We start from the raw sequence: 22,417 nt of genomic DNA on the forward strand, positions 1-22,417 counted from the left end.
TGACGGCCGAAAGTATATAGAATGGTGTCGTCTGCGTAGAGGTGGATCAGGGAATCGCCCGCAGCAAGAGCAACATCATTGATTTATACAGAGAAAAGAGTCGGCCCGAGAATTGAACCCTGTGGCACCCCCATAGAGACTGCCAGAGGACCGGACAGCATGCCCTCCGATTTGACACACTGAACTCTGTCTGCAAAGTAATTGGTGAACCAGGCAAGGCAGTCATTCGAAAAACCGAGGCCACTGAGTCTGCCGATAAGAATATGGTGATTGACAGAGTCGAAAGCCTTGGCAAGGTCGATGAAGACGGCTGCACAGTACTGTCTTTCATCGATGGCGGTTATGATATCGTTTAGTACCTTGAGTGTGGCTGAGGTGCACCCGTGACCGGCTCGGAAACCAGATTGCACAGCGGAGAAGGTACGGTGGGATTCGAGATGGTCAGTGACCTGTTTGTTGACTTGGCTTTCGAAGACCTTAGATAGGCAGGGCAGGATGGATATAGGTCTGTAACAGTTTAGGTCCAGGGTGTCTCCCCCCTTGAAGAGGGGGATGACTGCGGCAGCTTTCCAATCCTTGGGGATGTCAGACGATATAAAAGAGAGGTTGAACAGGCTGGTAATAGGGGTTGCGACAATGGCGGCGGATAGTTTCAGAAATAGAGGGTCCAGATTGTCAAACCCAGCTGATTTATACGGGTCCAGGTTTTGCAGCTCTTTCAGAACATCTGCTATCTGGATTTGGGTAAAGGAGAACCTGGGGAGGCTTGGGCGAGGAGCTGCGGGGGGCGGAGCTGTTGGCCGAGGTTGGAGTAGCCAGGCGGAAGGCATGGCCAGCCGTTGAGAAATGCTTGTTGAAGTTTTCGATAATCATGGATTTATCGGTGGTGACCGTGTTACCTAGCCTCAGTGCAGTGGGCAGCTGGGAGGAGGTGCTCTTGTTCTCCATGGACTTCACAGTGTCCCAGAACTTTTTGGAGTTGGAGCTACAGGATGCAAACGTCTGCCTGAAGAAGCTGGCCTAAACTTTCCTGACTGACTGCGTGTATTGGTTCCTGACTTCCCTGAACAGTTGCATATCGCGGGGACTATTCGATGCTATTGCAGTCCGCCACAGGATGTTTTTGTGCTGGTCGAGGGCAGTCAGGTCTGGAGTGAACCGAGGGCTGTATCTGTTCTTAGTTCTGCATTTTTTGAACGGGGCATGCTTATCTAAAATGGTGAGGAAGTTACTTTTAAAGAATGACCAGGCATCCTCAACTGACGGGATGAGGTCAATGTCCTTCCAGGATACCCGGGCCAGGTCGATTAGAAAGGCCTGCTCACGGAAGTGTTTTAGGGAGCGTTTGACAGTGATGAGGGGTGGTCGTTTGACTGCGGCTCCGTAGCGGATACAGGCAATGAGGCAGTGATCGCTGAGATCCTGGTTGAAGACAGCGGAGGTGTCACAGCAATGAAAAACATAGAGAGGGGATGTAATAATATAATAATAATATAATAATATATGCCATTTAGCTGACGCTTTTATCCAAAGAGACTTACAGTCATGTGTGCATACATTCTACGTATGGGTGGTCCCGGGGATCGAACCCACTACCCTGGCGTTACAAGCGCCATGCTCTACCAACTGAGCTACAGAAGGACCACTAATAAAGAGCGGAGGTCCCACAGCAATGAAAAACATAGAGAGGGGATGTAATAAAGAGGTAATGAGATAGGAAGAGAGAGGGAGGAAACAAAGAGAGAGGGAAGGGAATGGATAGAAAGAATGAAGAATAGCAGGTAAAGAAAAGTGTTTTCCTGCATGTCTCAGTCATTATGCCTCTCTTTGTCTCAAGCCATTTCAGAACCATATAAACCTGACTGTTTTCTCTTTCTTTCTCTCTCTCTCTGACTATCGTTCCCTCTCTCTTTCTATCTCTGAATCTCTATCATTCCCTCTCTCTGACTATTGTTCTCTCTCTCTCTCTCTCTCTCTCTCTGACTCTATCGTTCCCTCTCTCTTTCTCTCTCTCTCTCTGACTCTCCCTATCATTCCCTCTCTTTCTCTCTCTATCGTTCCCTCTCTCTTTCGCTCTCTTCTTAACCAGACAGTGAATTAGGAGCTCTTCTCCACTAACAGTGTGGATGACCTTCATACAGAGCCATGATGAGGCAAGACAATCAGACCTACACTGTACCAGAAGGCTATTTCAGGGTTCCAAAGCCTTCAAACGGTTTCTCCGTTTCATTAGGGTGAGTCACCACTACCTCAGAATGATGACGGTGACAGACAGGAAAAGTGAGCAAGAAAACATGTTAACTGCATATGGGTTTGTGTGGCCTTGGAATTTCTGGTTCTGTAGACACTTAGAACACACACAGCTCTCTACTCAGGCATCCAAATACCTGGTGCCATGACAACCCAACCTGTTCTAACGTAATGAGAATACATTTGTAAATGTCATCCAACCACCTCGCTGCCCCTATTTCTACCAACACACACACACACACACACACACACACACACACACACACACACACACACACACACACACACACACACACACACACACACACACACACACACACACACACACACACACACACACACACACACACACACTTACCTAGCCACCCAGCTCCAGAGTTGGGAACACACATGTCAGTCTCGGCGCTGGGCAGGACGAACCCCACCACAAACACCTCAACACCGTCTGACATCAGCGCCATGCCCAGCACGATGAACAACTGCCACTGGAACCTGCCGTGGCCACACTCCTGCATGATCAGCTCATACTGCTGGGCCAGCTCCTCCTCGTCTGCCTGCCTCTCCAGCTCCAGCTCCTTACGGTCCCTCAGGCTGTCTGAGACAGGTTGACCCAGAGAATCCTGCCCTTCCCTGGGCTTCCTGTCAGTGTAAGCAGGCACCCCCTGGTACTCCCCCTCGTAGATCTCATCTTCATCATCGTGACCCTCTGTGGTGTCACTGGCGTAGTGTTCGCCATCTTCGTCGTTGGTGGTGCGGCTGCAGGGAAAGTGGCCATTGCTGTCGGGCTGTGTGTAGAACGTGTAGTCATTGTCTTTGTCCTCGTTCTGGAACTGGCTGTAGTTGCGTTGGGAGGAGTACTCTTCCGTGGCGCGGTTCACGATCTTGCTGACCTTCTTGGCGGCATGGCGTTTGGCCTCTTTGGCGATGTCCTTGGCGCCCTTCACCAGCGACATCCTGTTGTTGTACGACTCATCCATCTCACTAACTCGTAACTCTAACTCCTTTATCTAACCTGCTAGGTCAGTTGGGAACCAATTCTCATTGGCAAGAATTTCTGCAAAAGAGCTGCAGTGGAGGACAACTTAACTGTCAGAGACTTAATTTACGTTAGCCTACTTGCTTACTTTCTTCTGAAGTATCAGTGTAAGTTACTGAATGGCAATTCAGTTGCAGCAAACCACAGTAAGTTTGGAGGTGGTTCAAATGCTGCTAGCGTTGGATCGCTAGCTGTTGCTGCTGTGGTGAGGAAGAGCAGATCTCTATGGCAGTGGGATGGGAGCAGTCACAAGGTTGAGCGGTGAAGACAGCTGAGTTCCAGTAATATAGATCACCATGCAGACTGTGGTTAGATCTGGTCACAGCTCATCTGTCTGTGGAGAGAGAGAGTAATACATTTAAGACTTACCTTAATACCCTAAACGGAACCCATATCACCTTCTTTGAACTGGACAATGATTTGGATACAGCAGTGTTCAGGTTCCCTTTGTCAATATAAGTTCCCACAATCAGGTTTTCTGCAGTGTTCTATTTCTGCCGGTAGTTAGTGAGGAACCCTTGAGGCCTTCCGTGTACGCTATAAATCTTCCTCAACAATATCAGTGGATATGTCTGTCAGGTCAATGGAAAGAAATGAATGTAAAAGGCGGAAACAGGCCAAAAAAGAGAGAGAAGGGGATACATAAAAGTGGATAGATTCCATGCACCCTCTGACTGGAATGGGCCTCGGAGACACCCGTGTTTTCTGTTTGGGGTCTATGACTTCCATCTAGGTCTGTATGATCCGTCAAGTTCTGTTATCTATTATTCTGTGTCCGTTCTAGACTGGTCTAGAGCCTGTATATTCTGTCTGAGCCTTTGTGTTCCATTCCATCTAGCTCAATGTATTCTGCTGTTTTCTTCCAGGAATCTATGTACTGCTCCCAGGCCAGGCTATAGTATACTACAGTCCAGTACATGTCATGTGGTGTGGGACTGGCGTCCTCCTCTGTGACTACTTGACACTGTGACTGAGGATCTCAGAGGGCCTGTCAAAACATCAGGCCTCACCAGCAACACCCTGCCCCCAACACCACAGCCTGCTGACAGACAGCATCTCAGACATCATATAACAAATCAAATGTTATTTTAACAGAGCCTAGGACACATATCCTAACATTATTTCCAGTGGAGTTATTTTAGATGGTACACAGTATTATCTATCTTGGATAAATTCTCCAAAACCTGTTTTGGCATGATATCTGTTTATGTCCCAGGACTCAAGTGGAGTAGAGTGTAGAGTACTGAGGCTGGGCTGAGGGACGAGGCGGGGCTGAGGGTGAAGCTGGGTTGAGGGGTGGGGCTGAAGGTAAGTGTGGGGTGAGAGGTGAGGCTGGGTTGAAGGTTGAGGTTGGGTTGAGGGGTAAGGCTGGGCTGGGCTGAGGCTGGGTTGAGGGGTGCGGCTGGGTTGAGGGGTGAGGCTGGGCTGAGGGGTGAGGCTAGGTTGAGGGGTGAGGCAGGGCTGAGGGGTGAGACTGGGCTGAGGGGTGAGACTGGGCTGAGGGGTGAGTCTGAGATGTGAGTGCCGGGTGAGTCCCCTGTATATTTATAGGCAGATGACAGGTTAATTAATGTATGGTGTTTGTGCTAACCTCTGGTCCCAGGGCTTTGATAAGACATCAGGATGAATCTATCATGCTAGCAGGTGCATTGAAGCTGGGCTCTAGACCAACCTCAACCAGCCCTGGGTTCTAGAACAAACTTAGCCAGCCCAGGGGTCTAGACCAACCTCAACCAGCCCTGGGTTCTTAGAACAAACTTAGCCAGCCCAGGGTTCTAGACCAAACTCAACCAGCCCTGGGTTCTAGAACAAACTTAGCCAGCCCAGGGGTCTAGACCAACCTCAACCAGCCCTGGGTTCTAGAACAAACTTAGCCAGCCCAGGGGTCTAGACCAACCTCAACCAGCCCTGGGTTATAGAACAAACTTAGCCAGCCCAGGGGTCTAGACCAACCTCAACCAGCCCTGGGTTCTAGAACAAACTTAGCCAGCCCAGGGGTCTAGACCAACCTCAACCAGCCCTGGGTTATAGAACAAACTTAGCCAGCCCAGGGGTCTAGACCAAACTCAACCAGCCCTGGGGGTCTAGACCAACCTCAACCAGCCCTGGGGGTCTAGACCAAACTCAACCAGCCCTGGGGGTCTAGACCAAACTCAACCAGCCCTGGGGTCTAGAACAAACTCAACCAGCCCTGGTGTCTAGAACAAACTCAACCAGCCCTGGGGTATAGAACAAACTCAACCAGCCCTGGTGTCTAGAACAAACTCAACCAGCCCTGGGGTATAGAACAAACTCAACCAGCCATGGGGTCTAGAACAAACTCAACCAGCCCTGGGGTATAGAACAAACTCAACCAGCCATGGGGTCTAGAACAAACTCAACCAGCCCTGGGGTATAGAACAAACTCAACCAGCCATGGGGTCTAGAACAAACTCAACCAGCCCTGGGGTATAGAACAAACTCAACCAGCCCTGGGGTATAGAACAAACTCAACCAGCCATGGGGTCTAGAACAAACTCAACCAGCCCTGGGGTATAGAACAAACTCAACCAGCCATGGGGTCTAGAACAAACTCAACCAGCCCTGGGGTCTAGAACAAACTCAACCAGCCCTGGGGTATAGAACAAACTCAACCAGCCATGGGGTCTAGAACAAACTCAACCAGCCCTGGGGTCTAGAACAAACTCAACCAGCCATGGGGTCTAGAACAAACTCAACCAGCCATGGGGTCTAGAACAAACTCAACCAGCCCTGGGGTATAGAACAAACTCAACCAGCCCTGGGGTATAGAACAAACTCAACCAGCCATGGGGTCTAGAACAAACTCAACCAGCCCTGGGGTATAGAACAAACTCAACCAGCCATGGGGTCTAGAACAAACTCAACCAGCCCTGGGGTATAGAACAAACTCAACCAGCCCTGGGGTATAGAACAAACTCAACCAGCCCTGGGGTATAGAACAAACTCAACCAGCCATGGGGTCTAGAACAAACTCAACCAGCCCTGGGGTATAGAACAAACTCAACCAGCCATGGGGTCTAGAACAAACTCAACCAGCCCTGGGGTCTAGAACAAACTCAACCAGCCATGGGGTCTAGAACAAACTCAACCAGCCATGGGGTCTAGAACAAACTCAACCAGCCATGGGGTCTAGAACAAACTCAACCAGCCCTGGGGTATAGAACAAACTCAACCAGCCATGGGGTCTAGAACAAACTCAACCAGCCCTGGAGATTTTGCTTCCATCAAATACAGTGGAAAGCAGCGTTGTTCTGAGGGGGGATGTTTGCAGTCGTGTGTGTGAAGGTAAAACGCAACTTTATATATCCGTGAGTGTGTGTGCCCATATGCATGTGTACAGTATGTGAACAGTAGGTGTAAAGTATGTGACGTGTGTGCACCACAGGCATGTTATAAGTATGTTCTCTTCCTACTTCATTCCACCAAATCAACTCAGTCTGATAAAACAGGTAAACCACACTGTAACAACAAACAAAGAGACAACAATAATCCAACACCAAGACAACAAACAACCCCCCAGCTATCTCTACTTCCTGTTCATCTGGACCATCTAGAGGAGAGAGAGCAGTCTCAGAGACTGCGTACCAAATGGCATCCTATTCCCTACATATTGCTATGAACCCTGGTCAAAAATAGTTCACTATATAGGGAATAGGGGTGCCATTTGGGACACAACCAGTGTTCCCTTCCCGTTAGACAAGTCCCCATATGACAGTAATGTAGCTTCTCTAACAGTGTCTGATGGCTCAGTGGAGTCTGGCAGGACAGCACATTTATTTAACCAGGTCGGCTAGTTGAGAACAAGTTCTCATTTACAACTGTGACCTGGCCAAGATAAACAAAGCAGTGCGACACAAACAACACAGAGTTACACATGGAATAAACAAACGTACAGTCAATAACACAATAGGGGGGGGAAAGTCTATATACAGTGTGTGTAAATGACGTGAGGAGGGAAGGCAATAAATAGGCCATTGTAGCGACGTAATTATAATTTATCAAATGAACACTGGAGTGATAGATGTGCAGATGATGATCTGCAAGTCGTATACTGGTGTGTAAAAAATCAGAAAAGTAAATAAAAACAATATGGGGATGAGGTAGATAGATTGGATGGGCTATTTACAGATAGACTGTGTACAGCTGCAGCGATCGGTTAGCTGCTCAGAAGGCGATCCGCAACTTAAGAGGCCTTGTCGGTCTGTTGGCATTTCATTTCACTGTATGATGGTGGATCCATCCCTTCCTACACATAGTTAATATGCTAATGGCCCTTAATGTTGACATAAGTCGTCGCTGTGCACCATGAGATTCACAGATAACACTGTGAATGTACTGTATATGGTACATCAGCATAAACACACACACTGACAAAGTTATGGTCACAAAATCACTTATGCAGATTTCACACACACATCCATCCACCCATAGTTCTGCTATATATGCCCCTGCGTAGCGTTGCTGCTGTGCTTAGCACAGTGATTATGGTTATTATAGGCTCACGGTGCGTTTTACGCAATATGCACATTTCCTGCTGGCTGGAATCAGGAGCCTGCTAAGAGGTACAAATGATTTCCTCATAGTGGGGCTGTCATGGCCCGCTGACGCCACACAGCCATCTTCATTAATCACACACGTGCATGCACAAAAGCACACGCTCGCGCACACACACACACACACACACACACACAGTGAATCACAGAGAAGGAGAGATTTGTCCCATAAAATGTAAAGCTGAATAAAAATAAAAAGGCCTTCATCTGCACTGTGATATAGAACAGACAACAGTTCAGGACAGGTGGTACGGGAATGACATATTTTCAGATCCAACCAGGGTTGTGATCAGTAAACAGGAAAACATAGCATGATCAGTAAACAGGAAAACATAGCATGATCAGTAAACAGGAAAACATAGCATGATCAGTAAACAGGAAAACATAGCATGATCAGTAAACAGGAAAACATAGCATGATCAGTAAACAGGAAAACATAGCATGATCAGTAAACAGGAAAACATAGCATGATCAGTAAACAGGAAAACATAGCATGATGAGTAAACAGGAAAACATAGCATGATCAGTAAACAGGAAAACATAGCATGATCAGTAAACAGGAAAACATAGCATGATGAGTAAACAGGAAAACATAGCATGATCAGTAAACAGGAAAACATAGCATGATCAGTAAACAGGAAAACATAGCATGATCAGTAAACAGGAAAACATAGCATGATCAGTAAACAGGAAAACATAGCATGATCAGTAAACAGGAAAACATAGCATGATCAGTAAACAGGAAAACATAGCATGATCAGTAAACAGGAAAACATAGCATGATCAGTAAACAGGAAAACATAGCATGATGAGTAAACAGGAAAACATAGCATGATCAGTAAACAGGAAAACATAGCATGATCAGTAAACAGGAAAACATAGCATGATCAGTAAACAGGAAAACATAGCATGATCAGTAAACAGGAAAACATAGCATGATCAGTAAACAGGAAAACATAGCATGATCAGTAAACAGGAAAACATAGCATGATCAGTAAACAGGAAAACATAGCATGATCAGTGAAAACATAGCAGTAAACAGGAAAACATAGCATGATCAGTAAACAGGAAAACATAGCATGATCAGTAAACAGGAAAACATAGCATGACAGTAAACAGGAAAACATAGCATGATCAGTAAACAGGAAAACATAGCATGATCAGGAAAACATAGCATGAAACAGGAAAACATAGCATGATCAGTAAACAGGAAAACATAGCATGATCAGTAAACAGGAAAACATAGCATGATCAGTAAACAGGAAAACATAGCATGATCAGTAAACAGGAAAACATAGCATGATCAGTAAACAGGAAAACATAGCATGATCAGTAAACAGGAAAACATAGCATGATCAGTAAACAGGAAAACATAGCATGATCAGTAAACAGGAAAACATAGCATGATCAGTAAACAGGAAAACATAGCATGATCAGTAAACAGGAAAACATAGCATGATCAGTAAACAGGAAAACATAGCATGATCAGTAAACAGGAAAACATAGCATGATCAGTCAGTAAACAGGAAAACATAGCATGATCAGTAAACAGGAAAACATAGATCAGTAAACAGGAAAACATAGCATGATCAGTAAACAGGAAAACATAGCATGATCAGTAAACAGGAAAACATAGCATGATCAGTAAACAGGAAAACATAGCATGATCAGTAAACAGGAAAACATAGCATGATCAGTAAACAGGAAAACATAGCATGATCAGTAAACAGGAAAACATAGCATGATCAGTAAACAGGAAAACATAGCATGATCAGTAAACAGGAAAACATAGCATGATCAGTAAACAGGAAAACATAGCATGATCAGTAAACAGGAAAACATAGCATGATCAGTAAACAGGAAAACATAGCATGATCAGTAAACAGGAAAACATAGCATGATCAGTAAACAGGAAAACATAGCATGATCAGTAAACAGGAAAACATAGCATGATCAGTAAACAGGAAAACATAGCATGATCAGTAAACAGGAAAACATAGCATGATCAGTAAACAGGAAAACATAGCATGATCAGTAAACAGGAAAACATAGCATGATCAGTAAACAGGAAAACATAGCATGATCAGTAAACAGGAAAACATAGCATGATCAGTAAACAGGAAAACATAGCATGATCAGTAAACAGGAAAAAACATGATCAGTAAACAGGCATGATCAGTAAACAGGAAAACATAGCATGATCAGTAAACAGGAAAACATAGCATGATCAGTAAACAGGAAAACATAGCATGATCAGTAAACAGGAAAAATAGCATGATCAGTAAACAGGAAAACATAGCATGATCAGTAAACAGGAAAACATAGCATGATCAGTAAACAGGAAAACATAGCATGATCAGTAAACAGGAAAACATAGCATGATCAGTAAACAGGAAAACATAGCATGATCAGTAAACAGGAAAACATAGCATGATCAGTAAACAGGAAAACATAGCATGATCAGTAAACAGGAAAACATAGCATGATCAGTAAACAGGAAAACATAGCATGATCAGTAAACAGGAAAACATAGCATGATCAGTAAACAGGAAAACATAGCATGATCAGTAAACAGGAAAACATAGCATGATCAGTAAACAGGAAAACATAGCATGATCAGTAAACAGGAAAACATAGCATGATCAGTAAACAGGAAAACATAGCATGATCAGTAAACAGGAAAACATATGATCAGTGAAAACATAGCATGATCAGTAAACAGGAAAACATAGCATGATCAGTAAACAGGAAAACATAGCATGATCAGTAAACAGGAAAACATAGCATGATCAGTAAACAGGAAAACATAGCATGATCAGTAAACAGGAAAACATAGCATGATCAGTAAACAGGAAAACATAGCATGATCAGTAAACAGGAAAACATAGCATGATCAGTAAACAGGAAAACATAGCATGATCAGTAAACAGGAAAACATAGCATGATCAGTAAACAGGAAAACATAGCATGATCAGTAAACAGGAAAACATAGCATGATCAGTAAACAGGAAAACATAGCATGATCAGTAAACAGGAAAACATAGCATGATCAGTAAACAGGAAAACATAGCATGATCAGTAAACAGGAAAACATAGCATGATCAGTAAACAGGAAAACATAGCATGATCAGTAAACAGGAAAAATAGCATGATCAGTAAACAGGAAAACATAGCATGATCAGTAAACAGGAAAACATAGCATGATCAGTAAACAGGAAAACATAGCATGATCAGGTAAACAGGAAAACATAGCATGATAAACAGGAAAACATAGCATGATCAGTAAACAGGAAAACATAGCATGATCAGTAAACAGGAAAACATAGCATGATCAGTAAACAGGAAAACATAGCATGATCAGTAAACAGGAAAACATAGCATGATCAGTAAACAGGAAAACATAGCATGATCAGTAAACAGGAAAACATAGCATGATCAGTAAACAGGAAAACATAGCATGATCAGTAAACAGGAAAACATATATGATCAGTAAACAGGAAAACATAGCATGATCAGTAAACAGGAAAACATAGTATGGTCAGTAAACAGGAAAACATAGCATGATCAGTAAACAGGAAAACATAGCATGATCAGTAAACAGGAAAACATAGCATGATCAGAAAACAGGAAAACATAGCATGATCAGTAAACAGGAAAACATAGCATGATCAGTAAACAGGAAAACATAGTATGGTCAGTAAACAGGAAAACATAGCATGATCAGTAAACAGGAAAACATAGCATGATCAGTAAACAGGAAAACATAGCATGATCAGAAAACAGGAAAACATAGTATGATCAGTAAACAGGAAAACATAGCATGATCAGTAAACAGGAAAACATAGTATGGTCAGTAAACAGGAAAACATAGCATGATCAGTAAACACGAAAACGGAGTGTGATAAAACACTTTTATTTATTTATTTTAAATTAAAAAATCAGGATTGGCGATGTATTACCTCCTCCATTTAAAAACATTTTCTCCTGTTTGGTGCTTTCTGAACACTACCCAGGTATTCCTCAAGGAGAGAATGTGGTGTATGTGTGCAAGGGGGAGATGTTTCCATATTAGGATGTTTCAGGAAGGAACGACACCATCCACTAATCTAGGTAGCTGCAGGATACGGCAGTAGCATCAGAAATGGTTTCCCCGTGCTAACCGCTCACGCTCGAGCTGCCAACTCCGAACTCCACTCACGCACAGACACACACATACACACAAAGCAGTTTATAGTTTACGTTCTGCTATAGACAGGCACGGACACACACATACACACAAAGCAGTTTATAGTTTACGTTCTGCTATAGACAGGCACGGACACACACAAAGCAGTTTATAGTTTACGTTCTGCTATAGACAGGCACAGACACACACATACCCACGCAGCAGTTTATAGTTTACGTTCTGCTATAGACAGGCACAGACACACACATACCCACGCAGCAGTTTATAGTTTACGTTCTGCTATAGACAGGCACAGACACACACATACCCACGCAGCAGTTTATAGTTTACGTTCTGCTGTAGACAGGCACAGGCACAGACACACACATACCCACGCAGCAGTTTATAGTTTACGTTCTGCTATAGACAGGCACAGACACACACATACCCACGCAGCAGTTTATAGTTTACGTTCTGCTATAGACAGGCACAGACACACACATACACACGCAGCAGTTTATAGTTTACGTTCTGCTGTAGACAGGCACAGACACACACATACCCACGCAGCAGTTTATAGTTTACGTTCTGCTATAGACAGGCACAGACACACACATACACACGCAGCAGTTTATAGTTTACGTTCTGCTATAGACAGGCACGGACACACACATACACACGCAGCAGTTTATAGTTTACGTTCTGCTATAGACAGGCACGGACACACACATACACACGCAGCAGTTTATAGTTTACGTTCTGCTATAGACAGGCACGGACACACACATACACACGCAGCAGTTTATAGTTTACGTTCTGCTATAGACAGGCACGGACACACACATACCCACGCAGCAGTTTATAGTTTACGTTCTGCTATAGACAGGCACGGACACACACATACCCACGCAGCAGTTTATAGTTTACGTTCTGCTATAGACAGGCACGGACACACACATACACACGCAGCAGTTTATAGTTTACGTTCTGCTATAGACAGGCACAGACACACACACACACTGACAAGTCCCTCTGTTGACAAAAACACGCAGTCTCACACAGAAACGCACACCAGTATACAATTTACTGTAAGTTCTAATTGTACACACCCAAACAAACACACACAGACAAACCCACCAACAGCAACAATTTAGTGATGGATGGCTGTGTGGGTTGACTGGACAGCAGCTGTAGGAGACCCACCATGGATGCCCTAGCCGGTTTCATAGAGGCACTGAGGACCGTGTGTGTGTGTGGTGTGTGTGTGTGTGTGTCCCAGAGTTCATGACCTCTCTATCAGCAGGGGAGAGACATCTTGGTTCCAGTCCAGTGGTCAGCTGGCAGGTTGTGACATCATGAGGTCTTGATCCTGGAGCTGCATACCAACTTTTGAAAGATAGTGAAAAGTGTATTGTTTTGAACTACCAAACTAATATTTTGCTTGCAAAAAACACCAGGTTATTGATGATTTAAGATGAGATTTTCCAAAATGTCACAGCGCTCTGACAGAAGAGAAATCTTATGGCTACCTCGTCAGCTAGCAATGCTCAGGCATCATCCAATGTCGTTACACAGGAGGCAAATGCTTTGATTGACACAACTATACTGGTCTGACAGACTCTATGACACTTAAGAGTGTCAGACGAGGATTTCCCTTCTTTGCCTATAACCCCAAGCAAACCTCTAGCTTCCAAGAAAGGCATGTTTGAACTGGGCCCAGATGCCACTGCCAATAAAGGATGTTATCGCCACTCTTTCCAGGCTCATCAATGCAAGGTCCGATGCCATTGAGAAAATGGTTGGCGACAACGCAATGAAAATCGAGGGCTTTAAAAAAACAGTTGACTTTGCATGCATGGAAATCAGGGCTGTTAAGAAGAAGGTCGCCCACATCGAAAAGCGTGTCGAAAAGGAGGAGGGAAAGATGGACTTGTGCCAAAGAAGAATCGCGGAAATCGAAAGCTACTCCAGATGGAGGAATCCGAGACTGTATGGAGTTCCCAAAGCAGTTTGGGAGAATGTTCCGGCAAGAGACCATCAAAGTCTGCCAAGCTATCCTACCTGTGGAGAAGGCTAAGCTAGCAGAGTTTGTCGACACTGTACATCGCCTCGGCACGAGAAGGCAGGGTGACTCCAAGCCCAGATGTGTCATTTCCAGTTCACATCACAGATCTACAGGGAAGCCATTTGGAAAGCAGCCAAGAAATCTACTTTCCTACGCGACAACAATCTGCGGTTTGCTGAAGACCTCTCGAAAGCGTCTTACTTCATCGGAGGGCGCGCCTTCATCAAAGGATCTGACATCAACATTCGTCCTTCAGGACTGTCATAGGCTGTGCTTGGTGGTCAACATAGGCTACCTAGATAGCTACCTCTGATGTGAGCAGATCCCATTCCCGGCTCTAAGGTGATTTAACCTTTGCTCTAACTGCACAGGACTACTGGAGTAATGGATATTTACTATTTGATTTGTTCTCTCACTTCTGATATTTTTACCTGTAGTATAGGCAGTGGGCAAGCTCTTTGTTGTTTCTTGTTCTGGCAGTTAGCTCTGTTATGCTAAAACTATTCTCACTCAATTATTTATATCTATTTGGTGTGCAACCCTGGTTTCGTTTCATTCTTTTTCGATTTGCGATTGCTGTTTACCTCATAGTACTTTGTTCTCTATTCCACTTGGTCGTTGTCTATAGTTTCACTCAATGCTAGGGGGTTAAGAAATAATGTAAAGCATAATTTTTATTTGCCAAACAGCTTAAAACAGATTTATGTTTTTTTCAAGAGTCTCATTCAGTTGCTAGCGACGTCAACTTCTGGAGATCTCAGTGGGGTAATGATGTATGTCTCTCTCATGGCTCTGAACGCTCTGCTGGAGTTATCACTCTAAAGAATCATTTCAATGGAAGTATTTTGCACTCCGACTGTGACCCTTTTGGTCACTTACTTTGTCTTGTTATCAACTGTAACAACATCATCCTTATTATTACCAACATTTATGGTTACAATTCCAAACTTGAAAATTATCACTTACTTGAATCTTTAGAAAAGTGTGTTCTCCATTGGCTAACCAAGTTCCTGAATGCTTTACTTATAGTAGGTGGGGATTTTAATATTTTGCCGAATAATTTAATTGATAGATGGCCTCCGGGACAGTCCACTGCTATGAATACAAGTTTGAGGCAGGTTATGGAAAGGTTTGATATTATAGATCTTTGGAGAGTAAAGTTTCCTAATGACAAGTCTTTCACTTGGAGTAATAAGCCTCCACACAATCACGCATAGATTTTTGGCTGGTGTCTAAATGTTTTGTTTAACAGGGTATTTCTGTTAACATCCTTGACACTCCCCATAGAGCTATTTATATTGACATTACATTTTTTATCTCTGATAATGGCCTTGGCAGAGCATCCTACTGGAAGCTTAATAACTCTATATTAAAACATGAGTTGGTCAAGATGGAGATAAACCATTTAATTACACACTTTTGGAACAAAGTAGAGGTCGACGGATTAATCGGAATGGCTGATTAATTAGGGCCGATTTCAAGTTTTCATAACAATCGGAAATCTGTATTTTTGGGCGCCGATTTCCGTTTAAGAAAAATATATATAATAATTTTATACCTTTATTTAACTAGGCAAGTCAGTTAACCTCTAGTGACTCCCCATCCCGCATGCGGGAGCGTAATCATCGACTGACACTAATTAGCATAACGCAACAGACATAAATATTCCTAGAAAATATTCCTATTCATGAAAATCACAAATGAAATATATTGAGACACAGCTTAGCCTTTTAATAACTGTGAGCTTTTTAAATATGAGGTTGGAAAATATTTAAGAAAATATGAGAGTATTCTTGCCAAGACGAGGAGAGCTGAAGAAGAAAGTGTAATTACAAAGATCACAGCTTTAAATATCTATATATATATATCTTACTTTTATTTAACTAGGCAAGTCAGTTAAGATCAAATTCTTATTTTCAATGACGGCCTAGGAACAGTGGGTTTACCTGCATTTCCTATATGAATGGGAACAGTTCAAATCAATTAAAGCATGGCAATTCTCCAAGATTTGATTTGGAAATGACCTCTTCCTGCTTGCAACCCAACTTCTTACAAGTTCTGTTAAATCCAGCGATATAAAGGGATCTCTATTGCTGACAGAGGTATTATCATAAGTCAGCTTGCTTCTTTCTGAAAGATGCTGACCAGATTCCTAGAGCAGTCGGTGTGATAAATATATTTTCCAAAGCATCTGGTCTTTGCCTAAACCTTAATAAGTATGAATTGTTTGCTGTTAAAGACTGTGTGATACCCTTTATATGCAATATTCCAGTCAAGGAAAAAGTAACATCCCTTGGGATTACCTTAGGATACCTTGGGATGTAAGGATCAACAGGAAAGATGCTCATAAAATGTTATACCTATTATTGAAAAAGACAAAAAGAAGTTGAACCATTTGGTTGCAGAGGGATTTATCCTTGAAAGGTTGAGTATTGCTTTCTAAAGCTGAAGGTATCTCCAGACATTCTTATGCAGCCCAGTCCCTATATCTTGACAACAAAATTGGTCAAGCGGTTGACCAGGTGCTTTTCAACTTCATCTGGAAAAATCGTACACATTATATTAGGAAATCTGTCATTATGAACTCATATGAATATGGTGGTCTCCATTTTTTTGATTTTCCTACTTTGAATAATACTTCTTAAAGAATCAAACTTCAATTTATATTTCATCCCTCATATCTTCTCCCGTCTTGGTGGCCTCAATTTTATATTACCTCCTTATCCTTATCCTTATTATCTCCTTTTCATAGACAAGTATTCTTAGCGTGGTCATTAATATATAAACATAATTTTTCCCCACATAGGTATTTCATTTGGAACAATAAGGACATTTTGTATAGAAACAAGTCTTTATTTTTCAAGAACTGGTTCAATAATCATATCCTGCTGGTGAGTCAATATTTTTAATACAGAAGGATTGTTACTCAATTAATTATGAGGAGTTGTTATCTCGTTACAATATCCTTGTAACACCTAGAGAGTTCGCCATAGTCCTTGACGCTATTCCATCTGGAACTCTCATGTTATTTAGTGGTGTAGCCAGACCTCACCTTCTTGACCTACCCTCGCTTAATCCAGTTGACTCTCCAATAGGGAAAATATGTTTCTCCTTGCTCCCTCAGAACAACAGATCTATACGTGCTTTATTTCAAAGGGATATTATATCCATTCCTTATGTCACAACTTACTGGAATACATTGGTCGCTAATATCTGTTGGAAAAAAGTCTGGTTATTACCACACAAATACCTGCTAGTTAACCAGGTCAAAGGTCTCATTCAGAATGATCCATAAGTATTACCCTGCAAATCATTACCCGAAGAAACTCAAAAAAGACATTAACTTTGACTGTACTTTTTGTGATGAGCATCCAGAAATAGTTTCGTATTTATTTTGGCATTGTCTACATGTAAAACAATTATGGAAAGATTTTCACAGTTTTATAATTGTTAATATTCTTGATAACTTTTGTTTGTTATGAGAGAATGTGCTGCTCGGTTTCCTTAAGTATAATAAAGATAAATAAAAACAATTTTACCTCATGAATCTAATTGTGCTAATGTCAAAATGTCATATTCATAAATGTAAATTCAGTAATAAAAAACACTCTTCCGTGTTTTCTATAAGGAATTTGAGCAGTACATTAAGACCATTCAACATTCTTCTAATAAGAAAGCTGTTAAAACAATCAATGTGTGTATTTCTTTTAAGGTCTTTGTATAATCTGTAATTTGTTGTACCCATATATGGCTTTTATATCAGTTTGCAAAAGTAATTACATTAAATGTGACTATATCAATGGAACAATCTACTCATGAGTTGATAAATTGCACATTTTTCAAACCAATAAATTGCAGGCTGTTACATCTAGCTACCGATAGGCTATTGATATTTTACTGCTATTAAGGCTTTGTTGAAATAAAATAAATGAGCTGGATAAGATTTTCTTTTATGATGCCTGAACTCCAAAGATAAGCAGGTGAAAATACACATTCCCTTTATTCCAACCTGAAGTCAACATTGAGTTAAGGTTGGTTCTGTCCCAAAGCACCCTGATCCCTATGTACTGTAGTGTACTACTTTTGACCAGAGCACATGAGGCTCTGGTCAAAAGTAGGGCACTATATGGGGAATAGGGTGTCATTTGGGACACACCCCTGCCTGTATAGCTGAGCCAGGGAAATGTCAATATGCCATGTTCAGTCCTGCTCAAGCTCCCATAATGAATTGTCTAAAATGTTTAGAATTGGTCTCCATCAAACTGTCACACAGCCAATGTTACAGTAAAAAAGAGAGATATTGGGCCGATTGATAGTTGTGTATGTTCAGCCATTGACAATGGAGGGAGAGATAGCAGTACTGGGCACTGTCCAGTGTCTTTCTCCCTCTCTGTCTTCAAGTAGCGCAGATTCACCCTTTACTAACGCAGCTCTGTGAAGTCGTGCGCAGGCTGCACTGCATGGCCACAGTAAACCCGGTCGGGAAGGTCATCAATCACCGGCCGGACTTTTGTAGCAAAATGCATCCTGTGATGTGATTTTCTGTCTTGTCCTGACATTGTGGTCGGTAATCAATTCTCCATCCTCCTCTATCTTCGGACTGCTCCTCTCTCCGCAGATTACTCAGTAAACCAGCACTATTTGTAGCAGCATCGAACTCTCTCTCCCTCTTTCTCTCTCTGCCTCTCTCTCTCGCACCCTCTTTCTCTCTCTGCCTCTCTCTCTCGTTCCCTCTTTCTCTCACTGCCTCTCTCTCTCGTTCCCTCTTTCTCTCACTGCCTCTCTCTCTCGCTCCATTTTTCTCTCTCTGCCTCTCTCTCTCGCCCCCTCTTTCTCTCTCTGCCTCTCTCTCTCGTTCCCTCTTTCTCTCTCTGCCTCTCTCTCTCGCTCCATCTTTCTCTCTCTGCCTCTCTCTCTCGCCCCCTCTTTCTCTCTCTGCCTCTCTCTCTCACTCCATCTTTCTCTCTCTGCCTCTCTCTCTCGCTCCATCTTTCTCTCTCTGCCTCTCTCTCTCGCCCCCTCTTTCTCTCTCTGCCTCTCTCTCTCGCCCCCTCTTTCTCTCTCTGCCACTCTCTCTCGCTCCATCTTTCTCTCTCTGCCTCTCTCTCTCGCCCCCTCTTTCTCTCTCTGCCTCTCTCTCTCGCTCCATCTTTCTCTCTCTGCCTCTCTCTCTCGCCCCCTCTTTCTCTCTCTGCCTCTCTCTCTCTCCCCCTCTTTTTCTCTCTGCCTCTCTCTCTCGCTCCATCTTTCTCTCTCTGCCTCTCTCTCTCGCCCCCTCTTTCTCTCTCTGCCTCTCTCTCTCATTCCCTCTTTCTCTCTCTCGCTCCATCTTTCTCTCTCTGCCTCTCTCTCTCGCCCCCTCTTTCTCTCTCTGCCTCTCTCTCTCGCTCCATCTTTCTCTCTCTGCCTCTCTCTCTCGCCCCCTCTTTCTCTCTCTGCCTCTCTCTCTCGCTCCATCTTTCTCTCTCTGCCTCTCTCTCTCGCTCCATCTTTCTCTCTCTGCCTCTCTCTCGCCCCCTCTTTCGCTCTCTGCCTCTCTCTCTCGCTCCATCTTTCTCTCTCTGCCTCTCTCTCTCGCCCCCTCTTTTTCTCTCTGCCTCTCTCTCTCGCTCCATCTTTCTCTCTCTGCCTCTCTCTCTCGCCCCCTCTTTCTCTCCCTGCCTCTCTCTCTCTCCCCCTCTTTTTCTCTCTGCCTCTCTCTCTCGCTCCATCTTTCTCTCTGCCTCTCTCTCTCGCCCCCTCTTTCTCTCTCTGCCTCTCTCTCTCATTCCCTCTTTCTCTCTCTGCCTCTCTCTCTCTCGCTCCATCTTTCTCTCTCTGCCTCTCTCTCTCGCCCCCTCTTTCTCTCTCTGCCTCTCTCTCCATCTTTCTCTCTCTGCCTCTCTCTCTCGCCCCCTCTTTCTCTCTCTGCCTCTCTCTCTCGCTCCATCTTTCTCTCTCTGCCTCCCTCTCTCGCCCCCTCTTTCTCTCTCTGCCTCTCTCTCGTTCCCTCTTTCTCTCTCTGCCTCTCTCTCTCGCCCCCTCTTTCGCTCTCTGCCTCTCTCTCTCGCTCCATCTTTCTCTCTCTGCCTCTCTCTCTCGCCCCCTCTTTCTCTCTCTGCCTCTCTCTCTCGCCCCCTCTTTCTCTCTCTGCCTCTCTCTCTCGCTCCATCTTTCTCTCTCTGCCTCTCTCTCTCGCCCCCTCTTTCTCTCTCTGCCTCTCTCTCGCCCCCTCTTTCTCTCTCTGCCTCTCTCTCTCGCCCCCTCTTTCTCTCTCTGCCTCTCTCTCTCGCCCCCTCTTTCTCTCTCTGCTGTAATTGATGGATCTGTTCCCTTTCTGCATGTGTGTGTGTGTGTGTGTGTGTGTGTGTGTGTGTGTGTGTGTGTGTGTGTGTGTGTGTCCGAGGTGAAGCCGGATAAGGGTAATACAAATTCAGTGTAATATCCTATGGTGATTGATTGATGAGTCCCACGAGATGGTGTCAGGGATTTATAAGGCATAAACACATGTGTTGTGTTTTTTAACTCTTTATCTTTCAGTCAAAAAGTTTATTTATTTGAAAGGGTTGTGCGCATTCGTTAATTGATCAACTACATTTTTGTAGAACCATTAGTCTAATCAGCATAAATATAAGCCTACTGAATAAATTAAATTAAGTATTCCATGTATCCTAGAGTAGCCTACATAAGTACAGCTACATATCTAATTCATTCATGCGCGGTAATGTGATCTCAGCGGGATGAAACGTGTTGATCAGGTGTCCCACTACAACAGCAGTTACATCGAGGGCACAGCATGCGCAAATACCTACAACGTTGGAAGTTCAGAGACTTGACACCTTTTAAGTTTCCCTCAAATATGCAAACGCGAAGCCTGTTTATTAATGATATCGTATTCTATACATGTCGTAGTATACATAGCAAATATTTATAGTTATTGATGAGCTAATCTAATGTGAGTACGGTTCGATACACATTTCAAATCTACATTTATCCTACTGTAAACCGAGCAAAGATCACGGGGATAGCCCACTCACAATACACAGGGTTTGCATCAAAGAGATTGAGTCAAATTCAAGTATAAAGACGGGGGGAGATACTCACCGACTACAGAAAACGGGCAGTTCGTTACAACATCGCGGGGAGCCAGCTGTGTGCTTTTCCAGTAGATATGCCTTAGTTTCCCTCGCGACACAGCAATGTCGGTAGTTGGTGGCCGCGCGCTGAGGGTTCTTTCTCTTTTCTCCCGCTCTCCTCTCCTCGGAGTTGCAACCGTTCCTCTGCAGTACTCAAAGAAAGAGGAGAGGACCCTGAGAGAGAAAGAGAGAGGGGATGGGGGTGTGCTGTATATGAGGGACTAGGAAGAATGAAATCAATAATCGTATACCAGTGAAGTGGGTAATCCCGTGTAATGGAACAATCTGTATGGTATCTGATGCTGGGGAGGGTTGAGTGTTGGAGGGAACACTGTCGGTTACGTTGCGAGTATATTCAAAAATAAAGAAACCAAATTAGGCAGATAAATAAGAGGATAGGCTGCAACATCGAACAGTTGGTCTTGAGGTCAAATGATAACTGCATAAACTATCCGACTGGTTGTGCATTCCTTTTTACAATTTGTTTAAGTAGACCTATTGAAGTTGGCTGAAACTCAATCTGAATCATACAACTTGCGAATGAGTCGTATTTAAAGTGTATTCATCATACACAGGAATGATGTATAACAATGATGTATATATATTTTGAGAGAAGTCACTCCAGCAGCTTGGCCACTACTATGCTGATAGATGCCCTAATATATGGATTTCATATGAATGTGAATACAGATTTGCATCTGCTGGTCACAGATACCTTAAATGGGCGTGGACCATAAAAACAGTCAGTATCTGGTGTGAGCACCATTTGCCTCATGCAGCGGGACACATCTCCCTCGCATAGAGTTGATCAGGCTGTTGATTGTGGCCTGTGGAATGTTGTCCCATTCCTCTTCAATGGCTGTGTGAAGTTGCTGGATATTGGCTGGAACTGGAAAACGCTGTTGTACACGGCGATCTAGAGCATCCCAAACATGTTCAATGGGTGACATGTCTGGTGCGTATGCAGGCCATGGAAGAACTGGGATATTTTCAGCTTCCAAGAATTGTGTACAGATCCTTGCTACATGCCATCAATAAAATGCAATTGTGTTCATTGTTTGTAGCTTATGCCTATCCATACCATAACCCCACCGCCACCACGGGGCACTCTGTTCACAACGTTGACATCAGAAAACCGCTCGCCCACATGACTCCATACATGCTGTCTGCCATCTGCCCAGTACAGTTAAAACCGGGATTCATCTGTGAAGA

At 43.6% G+C, this 22,417-nt stretch overlaps 1 protein-coding gene across 1 annotated transcript in view; it reads right to left on the reverse strand.

Moving 5' to 3' along the window:
- Positions 1-21,375, reverse strand: part of LOC118387435 (synaptic vesicle glycoprotein 2C-like) — a 74,821-nt gene extending 53,446 nt beyond the window's left edge. The window contains exons 1-2 of the mRNA XM_035775779.2: positions 21,174-21,375; positions 2,609-3,620 (exon numbers count right to left, since the gene is read on the reverse strand). Coding sequence (XP_035631672.1) covers positions 2,609-3,227 — 619 coding nt within the window. The 5' untranslated portion in view covers positions 3,228-3,620; positions 21,174-21,375. The remainder of the gene's footprint in view (positions 1-2,608; positions 3,621-21,173) is intronic.
- Between the last annotated feature and the right edge of the window lie 1,042 nt (positions 21,376-22,417).

The sequence above is a fragment of the Oncorhynchus keta genome, chromosome 9 (genome assembly GCF_023373465.1).
Source record: "Oncorhynchus keta strain PuntledgeMale-10-30-2019 chromosome 9, Oket_V2, whole genome shotgun sequence".
NCBI classification, from domain to species: domain Eukaryota; kingdom Metazoa; phylum Chordata; class Actinopteri; order Salmoniformes; family Salmonidae; genus Oncorhynchus; species Oncorhynchus keta.